The 26,664-nt window shown below is 41.3% G+C and overlaps 1 protein-coding gene across 5 annotated transcripts in view; it reads right to left on the bottom strand.

Moving 5' to 3' along the window:
* Positions 1-5,867: 5,867 nt before the first annotated feature.
* Ddx6 (DEAD-box helicase 6) overlaps positions 5,868-26,664 on the bottom strand; it is a 39,691-nt gene continuing 18,894 nt past the window's right edge. For all 5 annotated transcript variants that reach the window (XM_038322748.2, XM_038322751.2, XM_038322747.2 and 2 more), the window contains exons 5-14: positions 24,794-24,923; positions 23,877-24,023; positions 22,232-22,326; positions 20,618-20,740; positions 19,056-19,184; positions 17,816-17,932; positions 16,447-16,510; positions 12,506-12,607; positions 10,462-10,641; positions 5,868-9,114 (exon numbers count right to left, since the gene is read on the bottom strand). In XM_038322748.2, coding sequence (XP_038178676.1) covers positions 10,466-10,641; positions 12,506-12,607; positions 16,447-16,510; positions 17,816-17,932; positions 19,056-19,184; positions 20,618-20,740; positions 22,232-22,326; positions 23,877-24,023; positions 24,794-24,923 — 1,083 coding nt within the window. In that variant the 3' untranslated portion in view covers positions 5,868-9,114; positions 10,462-10,465. The remainder of the gene's footprint in view (positions 9,115-10,461; positions 10,642-12,505; positions 12,608-16,446; positions 16,511-17,815; positions 17,933-19,055; positions 19,185-20,617; positions 20,741-22,231; positions 22,327-23,876; positions 24,024-24,793; positions 24,924-26,664) is intronic.

The raw sequence follows: 26,664 nt of genomic DNA, 5'->3' as shown, positions 1-26,664 counted from the left end.
GCCTGTCTACAGAGTGTTCCAGGACAGCCAGGGCTACACAGAGAAACCCTGCCTCAGAAAAACAAAACAAAAAGCAAAAAAAAACAAAAACAAAAACAAAAACAAAAAACAACCAAAGAACAACCCAAAAATAAAACTATCTTTCAGACCTGGTGCTCAAAGCCAGGGACTTGCAGTCACTAGGCAGTCACTTCACCAGTAAGAAACATCTTAGCCCAAGCCCTCCTTAAGATCTCTGGGTTGTTGGCGGTGTAGCCTACCCTGAGACGCTGACACTTTAATCATCATGTTGGATGGGAGCCCTGGGTCCTGCCTTGTCACAGACGGGTTCTTCCTTATCCTCTGAGTGTAGCCACAACCCAATTTCATTTTGTTTTCAATCAAGACTGGCCACTGAATACAGTGTTTTTCCTGTTGGTTCCTTAGTCCCAAGTGGGCAGGGGACTGTCTACCTCTAATTTCATGGAGCCATTGTTGAATCCCTTGATGGAGAATGAAAACTTCTGAACCAAGAAAGCTCAAAGCTGCCTTATAATTAATGAACCAGGTGACATACGCTTTGTGGTGAGCGGCTCGAAGCATGTTGACTTGCATGTTGAAGCACAGGACATACCTGTGCTTCAAGAACAGAATAGTATCTGGGTGGTGGTGGCACACACCTTTGATCCTAGCACTTGGTAGGCAGAGGCAGGCAGATCTCTTGAGTTTGAGGCTAGGCTGATCGACAGAGGGAGTTTTAGGACAGCCAGGGCTACACCAGTGAAACCCTGCCTCAGAAGGAGAAGGAGCAGAATAATATGTGCAGAAGATGGCATAGCTGTCCGTCAAAGTCCTCACAGTCTGTGCTGTCACTCACGTAAGTGATTCTGGCAAAGGCTCCATAGAGCATCCCTCCCTCTCACAGACGCTGAGATGGAGCCTAAGTACCAAACTGTAGTGATATTTTGTTTGTGATCTAACAAATAAAGCTTGCCTGAAGATCAGAGTAAGCCACTAGTTAGCCATAGAAGCCAGGCAGTGGTGGCACACACCTTTTTTAAAAAAAAATATTTATTATGTATACAATATTCTGTCTGTATGTCTGCAGGCCAGAAGAGGGCACCAGACGTCATTACAGATGGTTGTGAGCCACCATGTGGTTGCTGGGAATTGAACTCAGGACCTTTAGAAGAGCAGGCAATGCTCTTAACCACTGAGCCATCTCTCCAGCCTGGTGGCACACACTTTAATCCCAGCATGTTGGAGACAGAAGCAGAGGCAGAGGGATCTATGTGAGTTCAAGGCCACCCTGGGCTAAGTGAAACTGATCCAGTCTAAAAGAGAAATAGAGCCAGGTGATGGTGGCCCATACCTTTAATCCCAGCACTAGGGAGGTGGAGACAGGAGTGGTATGGCTGGGTGGACAGAGGAATATAAGGTGGGAGGAGACAAGAGCTCAGATGCAGTCTGAGCAGGCAGTCTGAAGGTGCAGTCTGAGGATTCATAGAGATAGATGAAGTCTGAGGTTTTGTAGAGACAGTAGCAATCTGAGGATTTGTAGAAATAGAATCGCCCCTTCAGCCTGAGGATTCGGTAGAGGTAAAAAGAACTCTCTAGTGGCTGACTGCTTTGCTTCTCTGGTCTCTCAGCTTTCACCTCCTAATAACTGACTCTGGGTTTTTATTATGAAGAACAATTAGAATTCACGCTACATTTGGAACCCAGCTTTCGGCACACCAGTACAGCCTATCCTGTGGCAGTCTCCTCTTGTCCTCTACCACCCTCAAAAATAGCAGTGACTCTGGTTTTTAGCCAATGGTTGGAAGAAGCCAAACCATTTCAGTAGACACGGTGTCTCTAGTAGTGGGATGATGTCCTGTAGGTTCAGAGGTGTGTAAGGCACATGAGGGGCCATCAACCGAAAGCAAGCTGCTCTGGCAATAGCTATCAGTCTGGAACAAAAAGCTTTCACTAGCTCAGGTGGTGGTTGTATAGCTTTGGTCCAGCTGAAAGCCCAAATGCTGCATCTGGAACAGCAGCTAGGGTTTACAACAGTCCACTGCCATTCTCCTGAATTTTCTTCCGCACAGACAAGTACACACACGGGATGGAGATGTGGTATGGGAGGAGCATTCATCTCAATTTGGTTGGCAATGTGGTATTTTTGTTTACTGTCTTGACAGTTCTGGTGGCTTCCATTTGCATCTCTCCCCCTTATCCCCACTCCCTCTACCTCTCTTTCTTTCAAGATAGTCTCACTACGTAGCCCTTGGCTGGTCTAGAACTTCCTACATAGATCAGGCTGACCTCAAACTCAGAGATCTGCTGGTCTCTGCCTCTGGAATGCTGGGATTAAAGATGTGCATCACACCAGCTGTGTGGACTTTTCTATCAGGATGGTCCTCATTACACAGGCTAAAGGACTCACCTGTGGACTTAGGGGAGCCTATCCGTTCCCACTGCGCTGCCTGGACCTCTGCTTGTATAGGTAAGTGAAACCTTTGTAGATTGCATTTATTTCAGCCCCAAGAGCACGGCACTCAATTAGCTAAAGTTATCTGCAGATGAAGAGGACTCTACAAAATTTCCAGGTTGTTGTTGTCTTTTGTGGGGGGGGGAGGGGGTTCGAGGCAGGGTTTCTCTGTATTTTTGGTGCCTGTCCTGAAACGAGCTCTTGTAGACCAGGCTGGCCTCGAACTCATGGATATCTGCCTGCCTCTGCCTCCCAAGTGCTGTGATTAAAGGTGTGCGCCACCACTGCCCGGCTGTTTTTTTTTTGTTGTTGTTGTTTTTTGTTTTTTTTTCTCATTTAAGGTGCTTTAGGCTACTTCTTCTTTTAAAGATGTATTTAATTATGTGAGGAGGGCTTATGAACAGGCACAGGGGAACCTAACAAGGGGAAGAGAGCTGACAGAAGAGGAGGGAAAGGGTGATGTGGTCTGTCTGACATCTCTTGAGACAAAGTGGCTGGAGGGAACCCTGCCATACAGGAACTATTACAAGAAGGCTGTATTTTTTTCCCTTCCTCTGAATTTCTGAGGGGGTGGTGAGGGGGTTGGGAATCCCTGGCATGCTAGTCTAAACGGAAGCCAGAGATCTGATGCTAACTTGGCTCATCCAAGTCAATCTGTGGAGAAAGTGAGGAAGTAGCTAAGACAGACATTTGGACTAGACTCTAGGGAGGATGGAAGTGTGGCCATAGAATCCACACCCTCCTACAGCATGGAACTCCGCCCTACAGCAGTTTCAAGGGGTTGAGCTCAAGTCCCCATGTCTTCATAAAGACAATAGAGTCAGAGTTGAATCTCCAACTGGATAACCAGGTGTGACTTTTTCCTGGAATAGGGCTTCTCTACACAGCCCTGATTTGGAACTCGTTCTGCTGGACTTCAACACAAAGGTCAGCCTGCCTCTGCTCCCTGAATGTTGGGATTAGAGGCAGGCACCACCACTTCAAACTATAAATGTTGGTAAATCAATTTAAATCTTGAACTATAACTCCTGTTACGTTAAGCCAGCACTTGTGCTAAACTCTACATCACACCTAACATGCCAAATCCACCAAGATCAAGTTTTTGAGGGGAGTAGAGGAAGAAAGGAGAAAAGTGATTGAGATCCTTTTGCCACAACCTCCAAAGCAACTAAACTTTGGGTGTTATGCTGCTTTCCATGATCCTTTTATGTACAATGCTTTGGCAGATGGGAGATCCTTTTCTTGCAATATGGACACCCACTAGCCCAGCATTTTTGTTTGTTTGTTGAAAGGGTTTCGCTGTAGCTTTTGAGCCTGTCCTGGAACTTGCTCTTGTAGACCAGGCTGGCCTCGAACTCAAGAGATCGGCCTGCCTCTGCCTCCCGAGTGTTGGGATTAAAGACGTGTGCCACTGCTCAGTAGTTCTTTGACTACCCTTTCTCCATAGAACTCTTTGCATTGTCAGAAATCTATTGCTGGTATGGCGGCACATGCCTAGAGTCTGAGCACTTCTGAGGCCAACGGGAGTAAGAGTTGAAGGCTGGTGTATGGAGAGATGGCTCAAAGGAGGTTAAAAGCATTGACTGCTCTGCCAGAGGTCCCGAGTTTGATTCCCAGCAACCACATAGTAGCTCACAACCATCTGTAATGAGACCGGGTGCCCTCTTCTGGCCTACAGGCATATACATGCAGGCAGAACACTGAAAAGATAATAAATAAATCTTTAAAAAAAAAAAAAAAGTTGAAGGCCAGTTTGGCTGTATACTGAAGCTTTTGCAATAAGCAAAGCAAAATTGTGCTATCTACTTTGCGGCTTGTTATTTTTTCCCCATCCCACAATGCTCTAGATAGTTATCTTTCAGCAGAGGCCTACATTTGTTTGTATCTAATAATGCTGTGGCAAGCCCACCCACACAAATACAATTTATGGGTAGTCACAGAAGTGTGTAAGACTAGAAATGCTGTGAGCTCAAACTAAGATCACTGGGTGAACAGTGTTTTCCCCCAGTCCTGTTCTCTCTGATCTCCCTCACCCATCTCTCCACTTGAGGCTGATCTTTCATTAGCAGATTTTGCTGCATCTGAGAAGCTGAGGGAGAACTGGCAAAGTGGTTTCTGGAGCTTTTGGCATCCGTGTGTCTACTGTCCTTGTAGCTCCGTAAGACTTGGGACACATTCTGATTGACAACTCTGGGAGTGATGACTTCACGACTCCCAACCCATCTTGGCTCTTCACCTGTGAAACTGTGTTTGGAGGAGGGAATCTCGGGTGGACGACAGAAGTCTCCAAGTTTACTCAACTAGGCTCACAAAAAGCCTGCTGAGAACACTGGGCTGATCTCAAATGTTCAGTAAAATGTTCTAGGCCTCCAGCACAGCCTGCTTCAGGGCATACACAAGACACACGTGGAGTTCCAGTGGGCTTTTATTGAGATAAATTAACAAAAAGAAGTAATCAAGATTTTACCAACCATCTTTTCTAAACCATATATAAACTCTTACTCAGGTCCATAGACATGTACATACGTAACACATCCCAACAGAAACATACCCCACTGGAACATTTGCCAATTAAACAGAAAGCCAATTCTCCCTTTCCCCAAAATATTTTCAAAGTTTTAAGTTCCCACTGTTCAAAGTGGAACTGGTCCCTTGTGGCTAGGGACATTAGAATTTTCTCATTTTTATTGAACAAAACCTGTAAGTTTTTTTCTAATTTGTTTTGCTTCAAATAAGGGAAGTGACTTTGTTTTTTTCCAGGCACCCTTCCCAAGAACCACTGGTTAAAATTCAGCAGCCTGTACCTTTAACTAACCCAGGCCCACCCCTCCCTTGCCCTGCCCAGCTTGTCTACTGGAGATTTAAATACACTTCTGTTGGAGTCTGTCAGCTGCGGAGGGGCAGAGTCCAGGCCAGGCTAGCTCCCTCTGACCTCATACTGGTTACAAGCCTTGGACACTTAACTCTTTATTCCAAAGATGAGTTTTTACAACACAGAAGAAAATAGATTTGCTTTGGGAGTTTTAAAAAACTATCTTTATGAATATAAAGTAGAACTACAAACTCACCAAAGTCTGCATAAATTCACCCAAAAGCTGGCTTACTTCACCTCCCATGAGGTCAATAATTTTGCCTGACAAAGACATTTGGCAAGAAAATCATTCCACAGTAACAATTTTAAAGATACACAGAAAAGTTGAAAAAAAAAAAAAGTATCCAATTAAAATAACATGGCTTAATTCCCAAGAACTTATTTCATCTTTTTGTTACTCATCTGAAGGTCAGGAGTGTGGCTAAAGGCGGTTTCCCATGAGGTTATGAGCTTCCAAAGTGTTTCTAAATCCTTAGTGCAGACAACCCTCCCCCCTTTGGGACACAGTACCCTCCCCTCCCACCCCTATTAAAAAAAAAAAGGAAAAAAAAAGTCAAATGATCAGAAGGAGATGTTTTGTTTCCAACACTTCCACTGAACTCTGTGCTGTGCTGTGCTCTGCTCTAACTGAGCACGATGGTGTCCAGCACAAAGCCAGCGGCCACGGAAAGATGCCCTCATCTCATTCTGAACATGAACTATGACAACCACCCACCCTACCCCAACATTTTGGATCAACCCTGTATTATGATGGTGGTACCCATTTGGAAATAATTTAGAATTAGTTAGGCTATCCTTTCCAGAAAAAATTATTTTATGGTAAATATATTCCACTCCCAGTGGAAAGTTTCGTGCACCTTCCACATAAAGGGGGAGAAAAACAAAACAGGCCCTGAGGCAGCAAGTGTGTAACAGTCTTGTAACCCATTGCACACCATATAACCAGAAGCTAAAACCACTGAGGTGGATATAGTCTGAATATCCAAAATAGGACGTAGTTCTCCCATCCAAATGAACCACTAGAAAAACAAAACTATTTAAAAAACACTGGAAAGAACCTGAAAGACAATTTCCAATAGTAGTGATGTTCCTTATTAGGGGGATTAAAAAACAAAACAAAACAAAACAACAACAACAACAAAAAAAACAAAAACAAAATCAAAAAACAGAGACCAGGCTTTTTGACCCAGTCAGTAGGGCATCTTCCCATTTCCAGCTCGTGTGAGCTAAGCACCACACCCACCGCGGCCTCTCTAATGTCCTGCGGCGGTGCCAGCTAATCCAAGTGCCACAACTCATCAGAGGCTATAATCAGTAATGCTCTCCATGTGGAGTCTGTGCTTTAAGAGGGACCTGTAGACATGCGGCACCTGGCAGAGCAGCCCAAGGTTGGCAAGAGACTGCACTCTTTCTGTTGACTCACCCACATGCCCTTCGGCGAGGTACCACATTGCATTTATATTCCTTTCCTCCGATGTTCTATATGGAAGATCCCTCATCTCGCCAAAGGCAGGAAGAGAGCTGCATCAATCAGTACAAGGGCAAGATTTGTTGGTCAAAAGGAGATATTTTTAAGACCCCTCCCCCACCCTCCCTAAAAAAGTGACTTCCTTAATTTGGTTTATGTTTAGTAACCAACATGGACTGGACTTGCCTTCTGGGGTTTGTACTGTGCAGCTCTTGCTACAGTTGTTACGGAGTCGGAGTTGGGGTTATGTCTGATCAGGAGGCATCTGCAGGATTTTGATCCCCAAGGAATCTGGGGTGAGTCACATAGTTTTGCTTTAGAGCTAGGCAAAGTCAAAAAGCAACTTTGAATAATTGATTCCTTTATTCAGGTGAGTTAAGCATGAGAGCATACACATGACATACCTTGTCATAGTTTTAAGGTTTTGAAAAATGATGGAATATGGAAATCAATTTTTTTAAATTTTGTTTTTTGTTTTTTTTGTTCCCTAGATGCCTCCTGACTGACCTAGTATACTGGGTTAAAAGGGAATTAAAAACATTTGTTTTAAAAAAAAGTTCACTGGTTTGATTCATCTCACTCCTTTTGCCTGGAGATCAGGCCAAACATCAAGCATGTTGGGAGGGGCACAATTTAAAGCAACACTACCCACCAAAAGCATCTGCCAGCGATTTACAATGCAAAATGACAGACAGCATTCTCGTCAGGGCACAGAGAACAACAGCAAGCGGCTTTCTGCAGCATGGAAGTTACAGCTTTGGGGGGTTGCCCATTCCTGCAGAGTGCATGTATCGAGGTGGGCCGAGGGCAACTCACTCCCACACCACAGGTGACTGAAGCAGCTAAGCTCCGACACTACCAAGCCCACGGAACTGGTACTGGCTGGTCCTCTGAAATGCAAGGCATGCTTTACACACTCTGATCTCAGCCTGCACTTAACACCCTTCTCACACTCCAAGGAAGATCAATCTTTGTTCCCCTGAGCAGAACTTGGGAAGTTCCTCAAACTTTTAGAGCAGGAGAACCAAATCACAGAGCTTCTCAAAGCCCTCAGGAATTGGATTTCTGATGCTTCCTTGCTTTCTGCTAAAACCACTGTAAATGCATCACAAGAGCAGTGCAGCAGCAGTGTATCCTGGGCTTCTGGGCCCCTTCCAACCAGGGCCCTGCAGAGGTCTGCTTTCTACAGTTAGAGGCCAAAGCACTTTTGAAGAATTTAGTGTTGCAGAAAACTGAGCCCCTCTCATCTTTAGCTGCTCCCATAATCACTCCAATCCCCTTAATCCCAGCAACCTTCATCCAAAAGAAAAAAATAATATATATATATGTATATATATATATATATCTATATATATGAACCCAGAAAAAAAAAACTTATTTACAAAGTTTATACAAGTATACACATCCAATTTTCTACAGGACGCGCTTTGTCACAGAGGAAAGAGGGCCAAGGCCCCAACATGTCTCCATGTCAAGTGCCATACTGCTCATGGAGGCGTGAGCCAGGTTAGTGTTCCGCTGTATAGCACAGAGGCTTGTCATATGGCTCCTGCAGTGAGAGGCTGCTCTTTCCTTTGGGAGCGACGATGGTCCGTCTGCTCAGCCCAGAAGAAAATTGTACTTGGTATTGTTTTTTTTAAATACATGTATTTACAGTGTGGATGGACTGCAGTTGTGAATCAACTCCTCCATACAAAGAAAAGGAAAATGGCGCTAACATCACTAGTCCACCTTCCGGCCCTGGGCGTGAGTACTGGTAGAACAGGAAGAGACTTCAACTTGAAACAAAAATGAAGAGGCAAAGAAGATTGAAAAAAAGAAAAAGAAAAAAGAACATGACTTTGTTGATTCCTTGGGCTTTGTATAAGGATGATATTCTTAATGGTTTCGTAGCATAAGGCACTTCGCACAAATAAGTAATAAGCTCTTCAGGCTTAAGAAACGGATGACTAATCAGGGAGAAGTTGAAATGCAGTAGAGTCGGCTATTGGAGAATTGCAGACAGGTACGTTCACCAAGGTTCTTCTCTTCTTAGGGTTTCTCCCCTCTTCCTTGTCCCCTTTCCCCAGAAAACATTTTTAAAAACCAGCAGTTAGTGCAACGAATGTTCAGTCAGCACACAGTGCAAACAAGTGGAACAAAAAACGTCTATTTCTTCTGTTCAGTTTCTCTTCACCAGTTAAAAAAAAAAAAAGAAAAATGTCTGAGCTCTTATATAACTCTTCATAGTTCCAAATAAAGATGAAAAAACCCAGAAAGAGAAGAGCATCCCCCCAAATGATGTGTCACAGATCCAAGGAGCCTTTTGCAGTCTGTCAGAGCCTATGCAAAAAAGTTTAGAAATGTAAAGTTAACATCCATGAGAGCAACAGAGCAGGGAGACATGTTCTAAGTCCTCATCCCAAACCTCTTCAGTATTCTCTTCTCAAACTACTAGGAGCTACTAGTTCCATGAAAGGATTTCAGCTGGATCTGGTGGCTCATGCATGTCAATCTAAGCATGCGGGAGACTGAGAACAGAGCATCTGAGTCAGGAAGACAGGTATGAGTTGGCTTTAGGAAAGCTAGGACTATAGACTCTGTCTCAGGGGGAAAAAATACGTATCACCAACCAACATGTTCCACAACATTCCCCCACATATCCCAGGATGAGAGCTTCAAGTTCTGATAGAAGAATGACAGCCCTCATTCACAATAATTAAGAGGCCAAGTGTGGTGGTTGGTATATAGCTTTAATCCCAGCACTTGGGAAATGGCAGCATGATGATTAGGTTCACAAGGCCATCCTACAGTAGACGAAGAGTTTGAAGGCTCTTCTGACTCCCTGAACCTCTCTCAAAAAACAAATAAAAATAAAGTGGAAAAAGTAATGTAATGGAAAAAGCTTTTCATTTTGTTCTGGAGACAGGGCTACACAGCCCAGAATGACTTCAAACTCACAATTCCCAGGTCTCCACAGTGCTGGGATTACAGGCACTCACAACTGCACACAATTTGCAAATTCTCTAAAGCTACAGTAACAGTTATACGAGAGCCTGGGCCGCCAGGAAATGAACAAGCAGCCCCTACAAGTTACGAAGCTTACTGCAGAACTGCAGATGTCGTGGTAATACAGTGCTTTGCCCTAGGTTAAATCTCTAGCATTAAAGAGAAAAAAAAAAGGTGTGCACTGTAAATTAAAAATAAAGCACTTTTCAAGCCCAATCAATGTGTCTCTATGAAAACTCTGAAATAGCCTTGACTTGCTTATTGTCAAACCCTGCTTCACACCTAACTGGAGCCATAAGTGCAATGTGAGAAACCAGAGGCGAATTAAAGACATGTTTATGTGTTATATACTCGATGACAAGGTATTATAGGTAATTTAACCTAATTTATTAATGTACCCCCCAAAAAAGGCCAGGTAAAAAAGGGGAGCAGGAAACAGTTTTAAACCAAGATTGCCAATGCCCTTTGTCTTTCATTATCCCGAGAAGTCAAATCTGTCCGGTGTCACTCACAGCACATGTTCGGGAAGCTGTCTCCAGAGCAGAACTGGCTTACTCTAACAACACGGCTGCCCACCCCAGAGTCTTGGTTCTCATCCTATCTACGACACCGGGCTCAGCTCCGGAGGCCAGAGGAGGAAGACCTACACCTGAAGGTCTGATCACTGTTACCGGTACATACGTGCTTAAGGCTTCTCATCTTCTACAGGCTCGCTGTGGTATTCTGCCACATACAGGCTCTTGTCAATGTTGCTTGGGATAGGTTTAATTTCTGTGCCCAGTTGCTCCTCAATACTTTTCAGGTTGAAGCGATCATCATATGTGATCAAGTTGATGGCTAAGCCAAGATGACCAAAGCGACCTAAAAAACAAAACAGAAAGGTTTAATGAATATAAAATATGTTAAGAAATTTAAAAAGTGGCAAATAAAATGAATTAAAGCAACATGTATGCTCAGGTCTGTAATTTGCCAAAAGACACAGCATTAATATTTTCAATTGATGATATTCTGAATAGCAAAAACAAGAAAGAAAAAAAAAAAAAAACCAGAAACAAAAAACCAAACAAAGGTCTTTCCTTTGGCACATAACTGTACTGAACAGAAAAGAAACTTTTCTGGGACACATACCAGAACAATTCAGTGCATCAAACCTCGTAAAAGTCTGCCTGAGTGGACAAGGTATTATTATTATTATAGCAAAGAAGTATTGATGTCTAAGACGTGCACCACTTACATGTGCACCACTTACATGCGAACACCACCTTTACAAGAGTAAATGTCCAGACTTTGATGCTAGCAAGGGTCCTGGAACCCATTTCACACAAACACTAAGGGATAGTTCTATACTTAATTTATTTTCTTCAAATGGCAAAATGGAGGTTTGTTTGCATGGCTGCCAAAATACACAAATGAACAGTACACTCACACACTATATCATAAAAAAAAAATAGGCTGGAGAGATGTTACAGGGGTTAAAAAGCACTGGCTGCTCTTCCAGAGGTCCTGAGTTCAATTCCCAGCAACCACATGGTGGCACACAACCATCCATAATTAGATTCTGGCCTGCAGCACAGCATACATGCAGGTAGAATACTATGCACATAATAAATAAATATTAAAATCAAGTTTTCTTGTACTTCACTTCAAATTAAGTATGTACTAATTATTTAGCTTTTCTTGTTTTTCTCTTCTTCTTCTTCTTCTTCTTCTTCTTCTTCTTCTTCTTCTTCTTCTTCTTCTTCTTCTTCTTCTTCTTCTTCTTCTTCTTCTTCTTCTTCTTCTTCTTTTTTTTTTTTTTTAAAGAGTTTCCCTGTATAGCTCTGGCTGTCCTGAAACTTGCTCTGTAGACCAGGCTAGCCTTGAACTCAGAGATCTGCCTGCTTCTGCCTCCCAAGTGCTGGGATTAAAGGCCTGTGATACCACCTCCCAGTTTTTTTCTTTTTTGGCGGGGGTGGGGTGGGGTGTCTGAGATACTATGCAACCTAACTTTTTGTTAAGAAGCTGCAGGTGCAGAAGTTTTTATCGACCTTCTGTGGATGCTGGGAATAAAACTAAAGACTTTCCAGGCTCTTTAGCAGCCATTCTTATCTCCCCAGTCCACCCAAACTTAATCACGATCCTCCTGCCTCAGTTTCCCAGGTCCAGGGATTACAGGGCATGTCACCGTGTCAGTTTACTTCTCCTTGTTTTTGGCTGGGGTTGGTTCTCAAGTTTCTAGTCCTGGCTGCTCTCAGAATCCGTATAGTAAATCCAGTTGGCTTCTAACGCACAAAAGTCACCTGCGTCTTCTTCCCAAGTGTACCATATAAAAACATTTTTTAAAAAATTTATTATTGTGTATGTGTGTGCACAAGTGTGTTTGTGTTGGCAGTTGGTTCTTTTCCTACTGTAAGCTACAGCATTGAATTCAGGTTATTGGGCTTGTGCAGCAAATACCTTTACTCACTGAGCCACCTTGCCGGCCTCTAGCTTCACTTTAATAAATGACATCACCAGTGAGCACCTGTAATCTCAGACTTGGGAGGTTGCGGCAGTGCATCTTAAGTTCCAGGATGTCTCTAGATACAAATGGCTTACTAATGACAAGTATCAGACAGCGAAACTAGTGTGACATCCAGCTCTTACAGCTATTATACTTTACTTCATGAAAAATAAAACAAAACCAAAAACGAGTAATTATATTTCTCGTCCAAGATTTGTGCTAGGCAATTCCCTTTCTACTCACCTGATCTTCCAATACGATGAAGATAGGTCTCTGCCAGCTTTGGGAAGTCAAAGTTTATTACCACATTCACAGCTTGTATATCAATACCTCGGGTAAACAGATCTTAAAAAAAAAAAAGATTTTAGTTTTGAATTGAAACATGGTTCTTGAAACCACAATGCACTGGTTTCTAATGCAGCCTATGCTTAATACTTCATTTAGTTACTACTGGCATTCTTCCATGATTACATAATTGTCATAAATAACTTTCTGTTCCTGTAAAAAAAAGTCCTAAAAACTAGTCTAGGGAATAACAACGCAGGAAGATTGCATAAATGAGTCTTATGACTAACTAATGATTTTCTTTCTTTCTTTTTTTTTTTTTTTTGGTTTTTTCGAGACAGGGTTTCTCTGTGGCTTTGGAGCCTGTCCTGGAACTAGCTCTTGTAGACCAGGCTGGTCTCGAACTCACAGAGATCCGCCTGCCTCTGCCTCCCGAGTGCTGGGATTAAAGGCGTGCGCCACCGCCGCCCGGCATGATTTTCTTATTCTACTGTCTAGTACTTAATCCAAGATTTACAAATCCAGAATAGTTCAGAAAGGGAATTCACTGATTATGCTTCTAGGAGTCACTCACCCATTTATCTAAATGAGCAGTGTCCCCTCGTAGCCTCACAACAGGATCATAACTAGGTTCCCAGATCTCTCAGCATCCCCTTCCAAAACCAAAATGATGTCCATTTTCTTCTTTTTTAAAAAAAGGTTTCTTAAAAAGGCTCCCAAGGCTAGTCTTGAACTCACGCTTCCCTCAAAGACTCCCAAGTATCAGGAATACAAGTACTCTCTACCAAACCTTGTTAGACCTTAATGAACCATTTTTTTCCAAGTCTTGAAACATTAAATTCTCAAACTTACCCAGGCTATAAAGCCACTTAACACACCAGCTTACTTGAAACCACATGACTTTCACACTCTAACAAACACCAGGAACATAATAAACACGTCACATTACTTCCTTGTCAATTAAGCTCACTCTGTAGCTTTGGCTGGCCTTGAACTTGCTAGCACACCAGGTGGGCCTTGGATTTCAAACAACCTTTCTGCCCTTATCCCAGTGCTTGACTACAACACCACAACACCTGGCACCAACTAGCTCTTAATTTTCTTTTTACTGCCCATTCATTTGTATACATTTCTTTTTTGTGTAGCTCTGAAGTCTGTTCTGAAACTTGTTCTGTACTACAGGCTGGCCTTGAGCTCACCTGCCTCTGATCAAAGGCATGCACACCACCTCACAGCCTCATTTGTATACTATTTTGAGGCTTCTATTTGAGCTGTTATGGAAAAGATTCGTACTTCTAAAGAAGATTATATGGTATGCAAGCTTTGCTTTAATTCCATATTTTTCTGATTACATCACTATTCCTTGAAGGAGAAGTGGCATTTTATTTTTACTTTGCTTTTTTTGAGCACAGGCTGGCTTAAACTGCCTCCATCACCCAAATGGGTAGAATTTTATATATGGGTATTTTTATATTCCACACATTATATTTCTGTACTGCAGAAAACCCTAACCCTAGGACTGATGCCAGCATCTAGTAAAATTTGGCATACCCATAATCCCTGCACTCAGGAGAGGAAGCAGGGCATCCTGGGTTTAATGTTGAACTTCAGACTATCCTGGGCTTCAAGAGACCCCAACTCGATCGATAGATAGATAGATAGATAGATAGGTAGATAGATAGATAGATGATAGATAGATAGATAGATAGATAGATAGATAGATAGATAGAGCCAACCAACCAGTACAATTGATGTATTGTGTAAGTACTGTGACTACTATCAATGTCTTCCTTTCTCTTTTAGTGTTAGGGATTAAACTCACAGCTCCTAAACTCCAACATTTTACTTAAAGGTGGGAAAATATGGGGGAGGTGCAGCTTCTATTTTATTATGAATACTGAATTTGATTAACAACTTTAACATTCACCACTAAGCACTTTATGGGTTTTCCAAAAGCAGGGAAGAATATAATGGAAACATCTAACATACAACCAAATATTTCACCACAATTTAAAAAAGTTAACCACTGAATAACACGGCTGCCCTCGTAGGACCCGCAAAGAGCACATCAGCTGACACGCCTGCACGGATGAAGGGAAATGTCTCACGGCCCCACCTCTATATGAAGAACTCTAGCAGTCAGCAGCTGCAGAGAGACCTACTGTGCTTCATAGCTGAGGCCCTAGTCCTCAGTGGTTGGTCCTAAACACGCACACGCATAGAGGCAGCACTGAGTGTGTGTGTGTTTGTCCACACATGTGCACATTCACATACAAAAAAAGAGCTATAACTATAGAGGAAGAGGTCACGAACTACAGGGGGAGCATAGAAGGAGTTAGAAAGGGGTAGAGGGAGGGAAAAATGATAAAAATACAATGTTTATGAATGAAATTCTCAAATTCAGAACTGGAGACAGAAGGCTTATGGGCATCTTAATATACCCAATGGTTGCAACACACACTGCCTCTGCACCAGCCACTGTCTAGTGAGGAGTACACATTCACTGAACGTTAACAGGGCTGTAGGAAGGAGCAACCATGGTTATTCACAATTTAGTGTGCATGGCACCTTCAGTTTATAGAAGAAAAACAGCCAAGGAAAAATGTGATTTGCCTCAGGTTATCAATGTGTTTGTGTGTGTGGAGAAACGTGCTTCCTAATCTTGTAACTTCAGGAGTCTTGCTGGGGATGGTGGTATACACCTATAACCCCAGCACTCAGGAGGGGATGGTGGTACACACCTATAACCCCAGCACTCAGGAGGCCAAGGCAGAAAGAACGCAGTTAAGGGAACATCCTGAGCAACATGAAATTATTTAAAAAAACCTTAACAAAACTATTAAAAAGTTCTAGTAGTCTAGTGTATGCTCCATTAAGTAGAATGTAAGTAAGAAAATTATGAGCACACAAGTTATTTTATAGTCACTCGATTTCTGACAATCACCAAATTTAGTCTCTGGTAGATGTATCGAGCATTTTATTTATATAGCATTGCCACAAAAATCCTGACTAGAATATTCCAATACAGGCTGAGATGGCTACAAGCACTTGTTTTTTTCCGGAAGACGTGAGCTTAGTTTCCAGCACCCACAGCAGCAGGCTCACATAGTTTCAGGGGTCTCAATGCCCTCTTCTGGCCTCTTCAGGGATCTGTGCACACATGTCAGACACACACACATTAAAACTTAAAAACATACATCTGTTTGTGCCAAGTATGGTGGTACACACCTTTAACTCCAGAACACAGAGGCAAAAGACCAGTCTAGTCTACATACTCAGCTTCCAGGCCAATAAGAGCTTTATAGTAATACCCTGTCTCAAAAACCAAAACTAAGCAACACTCAACCAACAATGCCTCTAAAACTAAAATGTGATGAGTGCTAATGAAGATGAGAAGATTACCAGGGCACACAGCATCTCAAATCCCAACCCTCCCGCTTCCCCAGTGCTGACCGCTCTTCTCACACCAACAGTGAAATGAAATCCAAGCACACAGCTGGGAAGGCACTGAATCGATTAGTTTTTCTGAGCTATGTTTGTGCAACCCTGACCATGTTTATTTTTCCGTAGAAAAGAAATAACTAAAAAAATAACTAGAAAATTTTGGATTAGGGTATAAACTAGTTTGATTCTGGGGAAAAAACTAAAAGATACAACTTCTAAAATGCAATTTTTTTAGTTCGGTTTATTTTGTGCTTGTTCACTGAACTATTCAGAACACACAGACTTGAAGCCTAGTTTAAAGACATACACGTAGCACAAGTGTCAGATGAGCCCAATGCCAATCTCAACTTCAGAAGCTCTCAAAGTGTAGCAGGGATCATGGCTTCACTATGTGACAGAAAGTAATCCAGACAACAAAGGAAACATAGGGCTCAAGAAATAAAAGAAACACTTACCAGTGCAAACAAGATTGCGGCATAAGCCATTTCGGAAATCATGAAAGACACGATTTCGATGTTCCTGGGGGTGGGGATGGAGGGGAGGTGATAAATTCTTTGAGTAAAATTTAAATACAACTTAAAATTTCCACCATGTTTTCTCTTACCCAATTAGTTCTTCATAACCCAAATTTATTTACAGAAAATATCTATGCTTCTACAATAAAAGAAAAAAATCAGCAGACTACACATATACTACTAGTTTAGCTCCGTCCTTGTTTTCAACTCCCGGTCTCAGTTATCCACGGTCAACTGTGGCCTGAAAACTTTGGAAATATTCCATAAATTTTAAACGACAGACTTCTAAGGAGATGCGGCTCATCGCTGTGTCCAGTCATCTACAATGCAGACACTGCCCACGCCACTTAACTGTCACAGTGCAGTGCTCAAGCCATCTCTGCAGCAGTCAAAGCCACACTACTCGCTATGTCTGCATCCTAACCCTTCATCCCATCAGGCAGCACTTTATCATTCTGTGCCAGCACAGCGGAACAGGTATAGTAAATAGGCTGAGACGACATCCATGTAACACTTATGACAAAAACCTATTATATTTATTCTACTTTATTATCCTAGCAAACCTTTTATTATATCTAATGTTTAAACTTTATCAGATAGAGTACACATTCATATATAATCTGGTATTGTTATGATTTCAAGATGGCAGATCTTGGCACTTCCCCTTAAGCAAGGAAGTATTATTAAAATCCAGAGCAATGCTTTCTGTAAAAAAAAAAAAAATAATGTCTGATTTGTTATCCTCCAATAAAGGAGTCACTAGCCACAAGGAGCTAACAGAACCTTTGACATGTACTAATTTGACCGAGGACAAAAACTTTAAATTGTAATTGTGCTTAACTAATTTAAATGGCTACATGGAGTTAGCTATTAAGGTAATTGCATTAAACAGAACAAATTCAGAAATTTCTAGGGAAAGAATGAATTTTACTGTGTTCCTCTTGTGCCCTCCCTTTCCCCAGAGTTTCCTGCAGGTCAGGTTAATCTCAAAGTTACTATGTAGCAGAGAATGACCTTGGATTCTTCATTCTCCTCTATATCTTAAGTGCTAGGATTTCAAGCACAGACAAGAGATCTGACATTTCTATACCATTCTTTAAGCTTGATGGTTTAAATGAAGGGTTGTGTGCCTACTAAAGAATAGTTCCTTTGTTTGTTCTTTTCCTGATACCGGCAATTGGAACTCAAGACCTTGCTCTACCATACACCCTAACCCAAAATAGTATATTATCACACATAGATATTTATGGAATCTTAAAAAAATTTTTTTTTTTGGTTAAATCCATGCAAATTCTAGAATTACACTCACCTGCCTCATTTTAGCATGGATATAGAAGCAAGAGTAACCCAGCTGAGAAATCTTCTTAGCCAGTAATTCAACTCTCTGAGAAGAGTTGCAGAAAATGATCGACTGGTTTATCTGAAGCTAAGCACAAAAGTATGAGAAAGATAAAAACATTTGTTTTACCAATCTTAAAAACATCATTTAGCCAAAACTTTAAAGTCTAAAATTGAGAGTTTCCAGAGAGATGGGAAGCTGTAAAATTTTACTAAGCAGTGGCCGACAAGAACCAGTTTTACTGAAGAGTGTTCCTTAAGGGCCACCTAACTGCCTGAGACAAAAATACAGAATCAGTGTTCACAGCAATCATGCCCTGCCCTACAAAATTACTGCTAACACTGAAGCAGCATATAAGAACCAATGCTTCGGAGCCGGAGAGAAGGCTCAGCAGTTAAGAGCATGAGTGTTTTTGCAGAGGATCCAAGTTCAGTTCTCGGTATACACACATCTTGGGGCTCACAACTACCTACAGCTTTACTTCCAGGGGCTCTGCACCCTTTCCTGGCTCTTCCAGCAGCTGCACTCATGTGCATATAACTACACACAGACCCAGACTCATACACATACAAAATTAAAATATGTCTTACTTAAATATATCTATAATCTCAAACCAATATAACCCATGACTACAAAAAGTTTATCCAATACATATTTTCCCTGCTCAGTACGTCAGTCTTCTTGTGCTTAAGAGTACAGGACAGCATTTCAGCGACAGCATAGGGGCCTTTTTGGAATGAAATCATGAACAGTACCAAAATTTGAAAAACAATGGCTCAATGACTGAAAAATGGATGCTTATGTATAGCATGAGACTAAAACAAGGAAGACTGTCCTTTTCTTGGACCTTATCGGGGACCAATTTTTATTATTTATTTTTTTTGCCACAATGCACGTCTACAAAATGACCAAAACATCTTCAGCATTGATTTCAAGGTCACAAATAAATTTTAGCAATTAGTGTATTCACAAAAATAGACTTTAAATAATCAGGATGAACTGTGATTAAGGTAAATTATTTAACAGTAAAAGTGTAAAAGTAAAGCACCTAAGTCAATCAGCTTCAACTTTAAGCCAAACAAAGCTGTTGGTAATGAAACATTAAGACTTCTTATTTTTTACAGTGAAGACAAGGGGGGAAATGATGTAACCATCTGATTTACTGCAATTAGTGGAGGATAGGCCTCAGCAGGAAAAGCCCACTACTCACCCTGGAGAAAAGTGTGTTGAGGCAGTGTACTTTTTGGCGCTCGGTTACATATGCGTAGTACTGGGTTACTCCCTTCAGAGTTAGTTCCTCCATCAGGTTAATCTCATAGGGTTTTTGCAGATGGGAATTCTGGAGGGGGGGAGGAGCGTAAATGAAGTCTTAAGTAAAGATTGGGCTTCTCTTAAATTGAAAGTGCATACTTGTCTTTTTTTTTTTTTTTTTGCCAGGGAGGGGTGCGCACAGTACTGGGGAATTAAACCTAAGGGTTCAAGTATGCTAGGTAAAGAGCTCTACCCCAGAACTCAACCCCCAACCCCCTCCACACACCCACAGTGTTTGTGTGGTTCTGGCTGTCCTAAAACTCATTCTGTAAACAAGGCTTTCCTGAAACTCCAAGATCCTCCTGACTCTGCCTCTTGTGTGCTGTCTCCCACCTCCAGTGTCTGAACTCAATTTCTTGCCCTAAATTTATACATTGTTTTTTCTCTTGCTCTAATGAATGCATCTCTTTTCAAAACAAGTATTCATGAACAAATTACCTAAAATGGTAGATCTCAGATTCAAAATGTAGCTATGTTAGAGATGGGCATGGTGTACATTGCTGTGTCCCACCACTGAAAAGGCTGAGACAGGATGATAACCATGACTACACAAGTAATTTCCAGGGCACATTTTGTGTACAGGAAAACCAATTTACTTAGCCTCTATGGGATAAGTCACCTTTGTCTGAAGAGCTAAATAAATGACAGTTCACCTTCCATCCCCCAGAGAGAGTCTCACAGCCAGACCATGATGATACATGCCTTTAATCTCAGCACTTAGGAGGCAGGTAAGGTGGATCTCTGAGCTCAAGGCCAGCCTGGTCTACAGACTGAGTTCTAAAACAGCTAGGGCTACATAAGAGAAACCCTGTACCCTGTGTCTTAAAAAAAACAAACAAAATGAGAGAGACAGAATGAGAACGTTTCACTACGTAGCATTGGGTGGCTGGCAACTGATGGAAACCAGGCTGACTTTGAATTCACAGAGATCCAGTTTATGAAATTTAAAAAAAAAAAAAAAAAAAGTATAAGCTAGATGTGATGGCACATACTTTTAATCCTAGCATTTAGGGGGGGAGTCACGAGACCTCTGTGAGTTGGAAGCTAGCCTACTGGCCATAACTACATAGTGAGACCCTGTCTCAAAAACAAAACAAAAACCCAATTATAATAAATCCAAGTACAGGGCCTGGAGAGACAGCTCAGCGGTTAAGAGCACAGGCTACTCTTCCAGAGGACCTGGGTTCAATCCCCAACACCCGTATGGCAGCTCACAGATGTCTGTAGCTCAAGTTCCAGATCTGACATCTTCATACCAATGCACATAAAATAAAGGTTTTTTTAAAGCCAATAAAGGCATTAAAAAATAAATTTGAGCACAAATACTTACTGATCACATGAAATGAAAATTCTGAAATCACATAAAGCATATGCTCTGATAATAAGATATAACTACAGGTAAAAGCATACACTCCTAAGTACCATGATGATACTGATTCCAAGTATAGATTTAATACTTACCATGAACTTTTGTACACTAAGAGGGAAAGTAGCAGAATATAGTAAAATCTGCCTATTTTTAGGTAGTGTGAGAATAATATCCTCCATAATCTGCACAAAATCCTGTGACAACAATTTATCTGCCTGGAATACAAAGAAAAGGCACTTTTAAGAGAAAGACATTAAAAGTTTTGGTTAGCATATAAACAAAGGGCAAACCACAACCTATATAGGCTGCTGCTGGCTATGAACTTAATTCTTCAGTGCATACAGTGTCCAAGGTTACCAAGATAAATCCGTAGTAATAAAGAAGGGGAAAAGACCCAAGTATAGTAGCATATGCCTGTAATCCCAGCACCCAAGTGGCTGACACAGGAGAACAGAGTTTGAGATCAGTCTGGGCTATATAATGAAACTGTCTCAAAACAGAGACTATAATTCCTACCTAAAAGAAGTTAGAAAAAAAAACACATCCCATAAAGAGGTAATATTGTATATATTGGTCAAAAACACAGGTTTTGAGCTAGGTGTGATTGGCATACACCTTGTTCAAGGCCAGCCTAGGTTAAATAGCAAGACCCTGTGTGGTGGTATGAAAGAAAATAGCCCTCAAAGGGAGTGGCACTATTAGAAGTGGTCTTATTGAAGGAAGTGTCACTATGGAGGTGGGCTTTGAGGTCTCATATATGCTCAAGCCACACCCAGTGAGACAGACCACTTCCTGTTGCCTGTGCAAGATGGAGATCTCCTAGCTACCTCTCCAGCACCACGTCTGCCTGCTCACCACCGTGCTTCACCATGATGATGGACTGAACTATCAACTGCAAGCCTCCCATTAAGTGTTTTCGTTTATAAGAGTTGCCGTGGTCATGTGTCTCTTCACAGCAATAGAAACCCAAACTAAAACTCCCTATTATAACCCAAACCAAACCAGGTTCTGAATTCAAACTATTTGGACTGAAACATTTCATTCTTTAGTTGTACTGGGTATCACTTAGCCATGCTTCAGTTTCTTCAACTATGAAAACAGGTAACCTACATCCCACAACAGTCCAAGATACCTCGAAGGTCTAGACTGTAAAAATGATGTCAAAGCATTTATGATGTAGCCAATGTTGACACAGTATTTAGTCCTATTCCTCATTTGTCAGTTGGTGAACTAAAACAAACCAAACAGCAAACAAAGTAAATGTACCCCAAACATTAACTACATGTATAAAGCACCGCTAGATCTAAGAGATACAGTTGAACAAGTTTTTATTTTTAAGACAGGGTCTCACTATGTAGCCTCGACTGCCTGAAACTTGCTGGGTAGTCCCAACTAACTCAACAGAGTCAGGTCATATGGTCTCAGTTGACTAGGTTATAACTCAATGAGATAACAAACTTCAAAAGAAGCAAACAATATCAAGCAGCAGTTAATAAAAAAAAAGGGTTAAGAGATATCCCTTACATGGTTTTAGAATGTATCACTGAATAGAAAGATTTAAAATGAACTTGGCTTGGTTATGTGGTAACAAGTATCTGGATGTGTTTACTGAAAGTCAAAAAAGAGCTTGTACTTTATCCACTGAAAAGTGTAAGCAATGCATGCCCACAATCGTCCACAGCAGTCCTTTAAGTGGAGAACATTACCTCATCCAATACTATCATCTGGACATGGTCAACCTTCGCTACTCCTTTCTTGATAAGATCCAGGATTCTGCCAGGGGTAGCGATCACCACATGCACTATAAGATTTACAGGAAAAAGGAGATTCAGAAACTATATACATTCTTGTTAATTTATTGTTCACACATACACCCACACAAAAACCTACATAACTTTGTGGTATGTATTTAGCATCAGAAACACAAAAAGGTCAAAAGATGTGTTTGGGACTGTATACTCCCCTTTCACCTCACAACAGCTGGACAATATTTGCTTCAGTTTTACACTGAGTAGGCTAGTTTCCAAAATCACCAATTCCAACTATGGGGCATACAGCTTTTGTCTTATGACAGACAACGTGCAAGAAATAACAGCCATAACACGGGGTTTCTCACATAAAGACAGGCCTTACATCTAGGCAATCCTGCTCAGACTGCGTTAAGGGGAAGAACAGTTACTAAAAACAAAAACGGTACAATTAAAAGAATATAACCAAGTAACCAAATAATAATACATATTAATATTCTGACCAAACTTGCTTGATTTTGCATGTGCTCTTGCTATTTTATTAACTCTTTTACACTCAGTATTATCCATGGCGAGCCCTTCATAAAAACTGAATACAAGTCAGGCATTCTTTATTTACTCTGTGAGACTCCACTCAGGCTACACCTCACTGTATTTATCCAGTCTCCCAAAATAAATTTACCTTCTTGAGTACTACAAACCACACCAGAGTAAACAACTTTGTGTGTATACCGTATAGTTACTTGCAAACATTACATTTATAATCTGAACTATACTGCTATGTATATTGTATACTCATGCTGTAATACAGCCTACTTTCCACAGACAGGCATTACTGATAATACTTCTTAGTCTTGAAAAATTAGAACAATTTTAATATAAATTCAGTATTTTCAACCATATTAATGAATATTAAAAATATTTAGTCCCAGCATTCATGAGGCAGAGGCAGGCAGATTTCTGTGAGTTTGAGGTTTGAGAACGGCCTGGTCTACATAGCAAGTTCTAGGACAGGCACAGAGGTTTCCATAGAGACTCTGTCTCAAAAAGCCAAAACCTGAAAATACTAATAATGCTGAGTATCCTTTCAGTTATCTACTTATTCCTCTTCAAAGAAATGGCTGTTGTCACTGTTCTGTCTACTGCAGCACTTTGTTATGACAGGGTATCAAGTGCTCTGGGCTGGCCTCAGATTCACTGTGACCTTCAGCTTTCGAACCTCTTGTTCTCACTTCCCCAGTGCTAGAATCACAGGGAAATGCTACTAAATCCAGTCTGTTCACCAGCCAAGCTAACCTTGTCCCAACATTAATTCTTAAAAATATGTTTTAGTTATTTCCTAAAAGGTAACACTTGGAGGTTAGAGATGACTTGGTGGTTAAGAATTCATACTGCTCTTGCAGAGAATTCAAGTTCAATTCCCAGCATCTACAACAGCTGATGCACAAATGCCTGTAACTCTAGCCCCAGGGGATCCAATGCCCACCTGCACACATAACCACTCCCCACAGCCACATAATTAAAAATAAGTCTAATAAGTAAAAAAAAAAAAGAGGCACTGTGGCCTCAGTCAGAGAGCACTGCTATTTTAACCATTTCCTACCTGTATCATCAAGCCTCATTATGTCATCCCGTAAATTCGTTCCTCCTGTGGTTGCCATCACTTTGGCCCCTCCCATGTGTTTGCTGACCTGGATGCAAATTTGACTGACCTGTAGAGCAAGTTCTCTCGTGGGAACAATCACCATTGCTAGAAAATATCCAAGAATAGAGGAAGGGGAAAAAGAGAACATATCATATTTTAGAAGCTTAAGAAGCTATAAAAATAGTTCCACTGAGGTATTAAGTCTAATCACACAGGCAGAACATGAGACATGGTATTTCTAAGTGTGGTAAACTACTTTTGTTTGACAGAAGAGATTCACTAATCTAAATACTTTAGTAATAAATACCTCCTGCTCATATTCTATTTACATCATATGAAAGCAAGGTGAGAAATTATAAACTGAAAGTTGGAAAATCTAAGAAAAACTTTAGAGGTGAAATCTTAGTTATATGAACTGACTCCAGATAAAACTATAGAAATTTGCTTCTTTTCCACTGTCTAAGGTCTTAGAATCCCCAGAGCGCAAGCCTTTACAATAGAAGCACAGGAGCTCGGCTTCACACAGTTCTCACAGGGGAGTTCAGTTTCACAGGCCAATAACAACTCATTTAACCTCTCAGCACAGTTTTCCTAAGCATAGGGCAACAAAACTTACTTTTCTTATCTCACATGGCTATTCAACTGTGTGCCATACAAAAGTACCCTGAAAGTAGGAAACCCCCTTAAAAAGTTGGAAATCAGTTTTAGTCACATTCTGTAAGAACAGAGTAACGACTGTAACAAGTTTGGATTGCATAAATTCTGACCAAGAGTAAAACCTACAAAGCTCCAAGAATAAAAAGACAGTCTCTCTCTCTCTCTCTCTCTCTCTCTCTCTCTCTCTCTCTCACAAACACACACTTTGTACAACTAACCTTGAATATTGTCCTTCTTCAGGTCCAGCCGTTCAAGTAAGGGAATGAGGTAGGCACCGCTTTTGCCTGTTCCATTTTTTGCTCTAGCTAAGATATCCCTACCAGATAAAGCAATGGGAATGCTCTCCTCCTAAAAGACAAGGCAATGGAAAAATTACTTGTGAATAAAAGCAGTACATAACCAGACTCTTCTGATGGAGGAGTGTCTATGTGTTACTTTCACTGGTTAATAAAGAAACTGTCTTGGCCCTTTAATAGGACAGAAAATTAGGTAGGCAGAGTAGACAGAACAGAATTCTGGGAGAGAGAAGGCAGAGGCTTCAGGCAGTCACCATAGTCAGTGGCCATGCCTCTCCCTCCAAGACAGATGCAGGTTAAGATGTCTACTGGTAAGCCACCCCTCATGGTGCTACACAGATTACTAAATATGGGTTAAAGCAAGATATGAGAATTAGTCAATAAGAGGCTAAAACTAATGGGCCAGGCAGTGTTTAAAAGAATAGTTTCCACGTAATTATTTTGGGTAAAGCTAGCCGGGTGGTGGGACACAGCCCGCCGTTCCAGCTACACTCTTCTCTAAGTTACACTGAAGGATAAGTACCCTTCTCCATACTGCTCTGATTTGTACTGTTTGTATTTTGCACGAATGGCAAAGACCTACGAGGATTATAGCAGGACCAGTGATCATTAACAGCATTATGAATAAAAAATTTCCAAAACTGCTTCACAGAAAATATTCTGAGTTTAATCCCAGAGTAAAAGAAAGGGCAAGTGAGGTAGGCTTGGTGGCACACACCTCTAATGTATCTCAGAGGTAGAGGCAGCAGATCAGAGTTCAAGGCCAGCCTGGTCTTTCTTGACAGCCAGGGCTATATAAAGATCCTGTCTCAAAAAAAACAAAACAAAAAAGCTGGGCTCCATGAGTTCAAGGCCAGCATGGTCTACAAGAGCTAGTTCCACTCCAGGTCAGGCTCCAAAGCTACAGAGAAACCCTGTCTTGAAAAACCAAAACCAAAACCAAACCAAAAACACCAAAGTGCCCGTATATATACAAAGTGCGTGCGCGCGCGAGTGTGTGTATGTGTGTGTGTACAAAGAAAATAACAGAGGAAAAGAACTCCCAAAGAGCTGTAAACAGTCGTCAAAGAACATTTTTGTCGGAAATTAAAAATAGCCAGACATAGTAGCTCAAGTCTGTTCCCAGTAGGCTGCAAGCACACAAGTTTTAAGATCAGCTTGACTTAACAAATAGGAAAAAAAATAGCACCAACAACTCCAAGGAAAGATTATATAGCACATGTTATTTTCAGACCAGTAAGTCAATCATACTACAGGAAAAAAAGTGAACACTGGGCTGGAGGTGTAGTGACTGAGTGCATGTTTAGCCATTTGCAAGACCGTCAGTTTAATGCCCAGTACCAAAAACCAAACCAAACCAAAGCAAGAAAAAAAAACTGCAGATTAGACAGCTTCTTACACAAAACAGACACAGAGAAATAAGCTAGAAACATTTACCCCTGGGTCCTAGTAAGTACTTATTATATTAACCTCCAATGTTTTTCACAACTTCTCTGTCCTGCAACTGAAGACACCATCAGTCACATCACTATAAGTAACACTTCATTTTCTTTCTTTCTTTCTTTTTTTGGTTTAAAACTTCAAGACAGGATTTCTCTATGTTCACAGCCTGATGTGGGAGGGTCTTTTGTTTTAATAAAGAAACTGCCTTGGCCAGCCCTTAGGTGGGTGAAGTAGACAGAACAGGAAGAAGGAAGTGAGGTAGAAGGCTCAGTCAGATGCCACGCCTCTCCTAAGTGAGATAAATTGCCATGCCTCGCCTCTCTCTAGGGCAGACCTCCGTGCCTCTCCTC

This window comes from Arvicola amphibius, chromosome 3 (genome assembly GCF_903992535.2).
Source record: "Arvicola amphibius chromosome 3, mArvAmp1.2, whole genome shotgun sequence".
NCBI classification, from domain to species: domain Eukaryota; kingdom Metazoa; phylum Chordata; class Mammalia; order Rodentia; family Cricetidae; genus Arvicola; species Arvicola amphibius.
The sequence above is the reverse complement of the archived record's forward strand: the minus strand, read 5'-3'. Positions and strand labels throughout refer to the sequence as shown.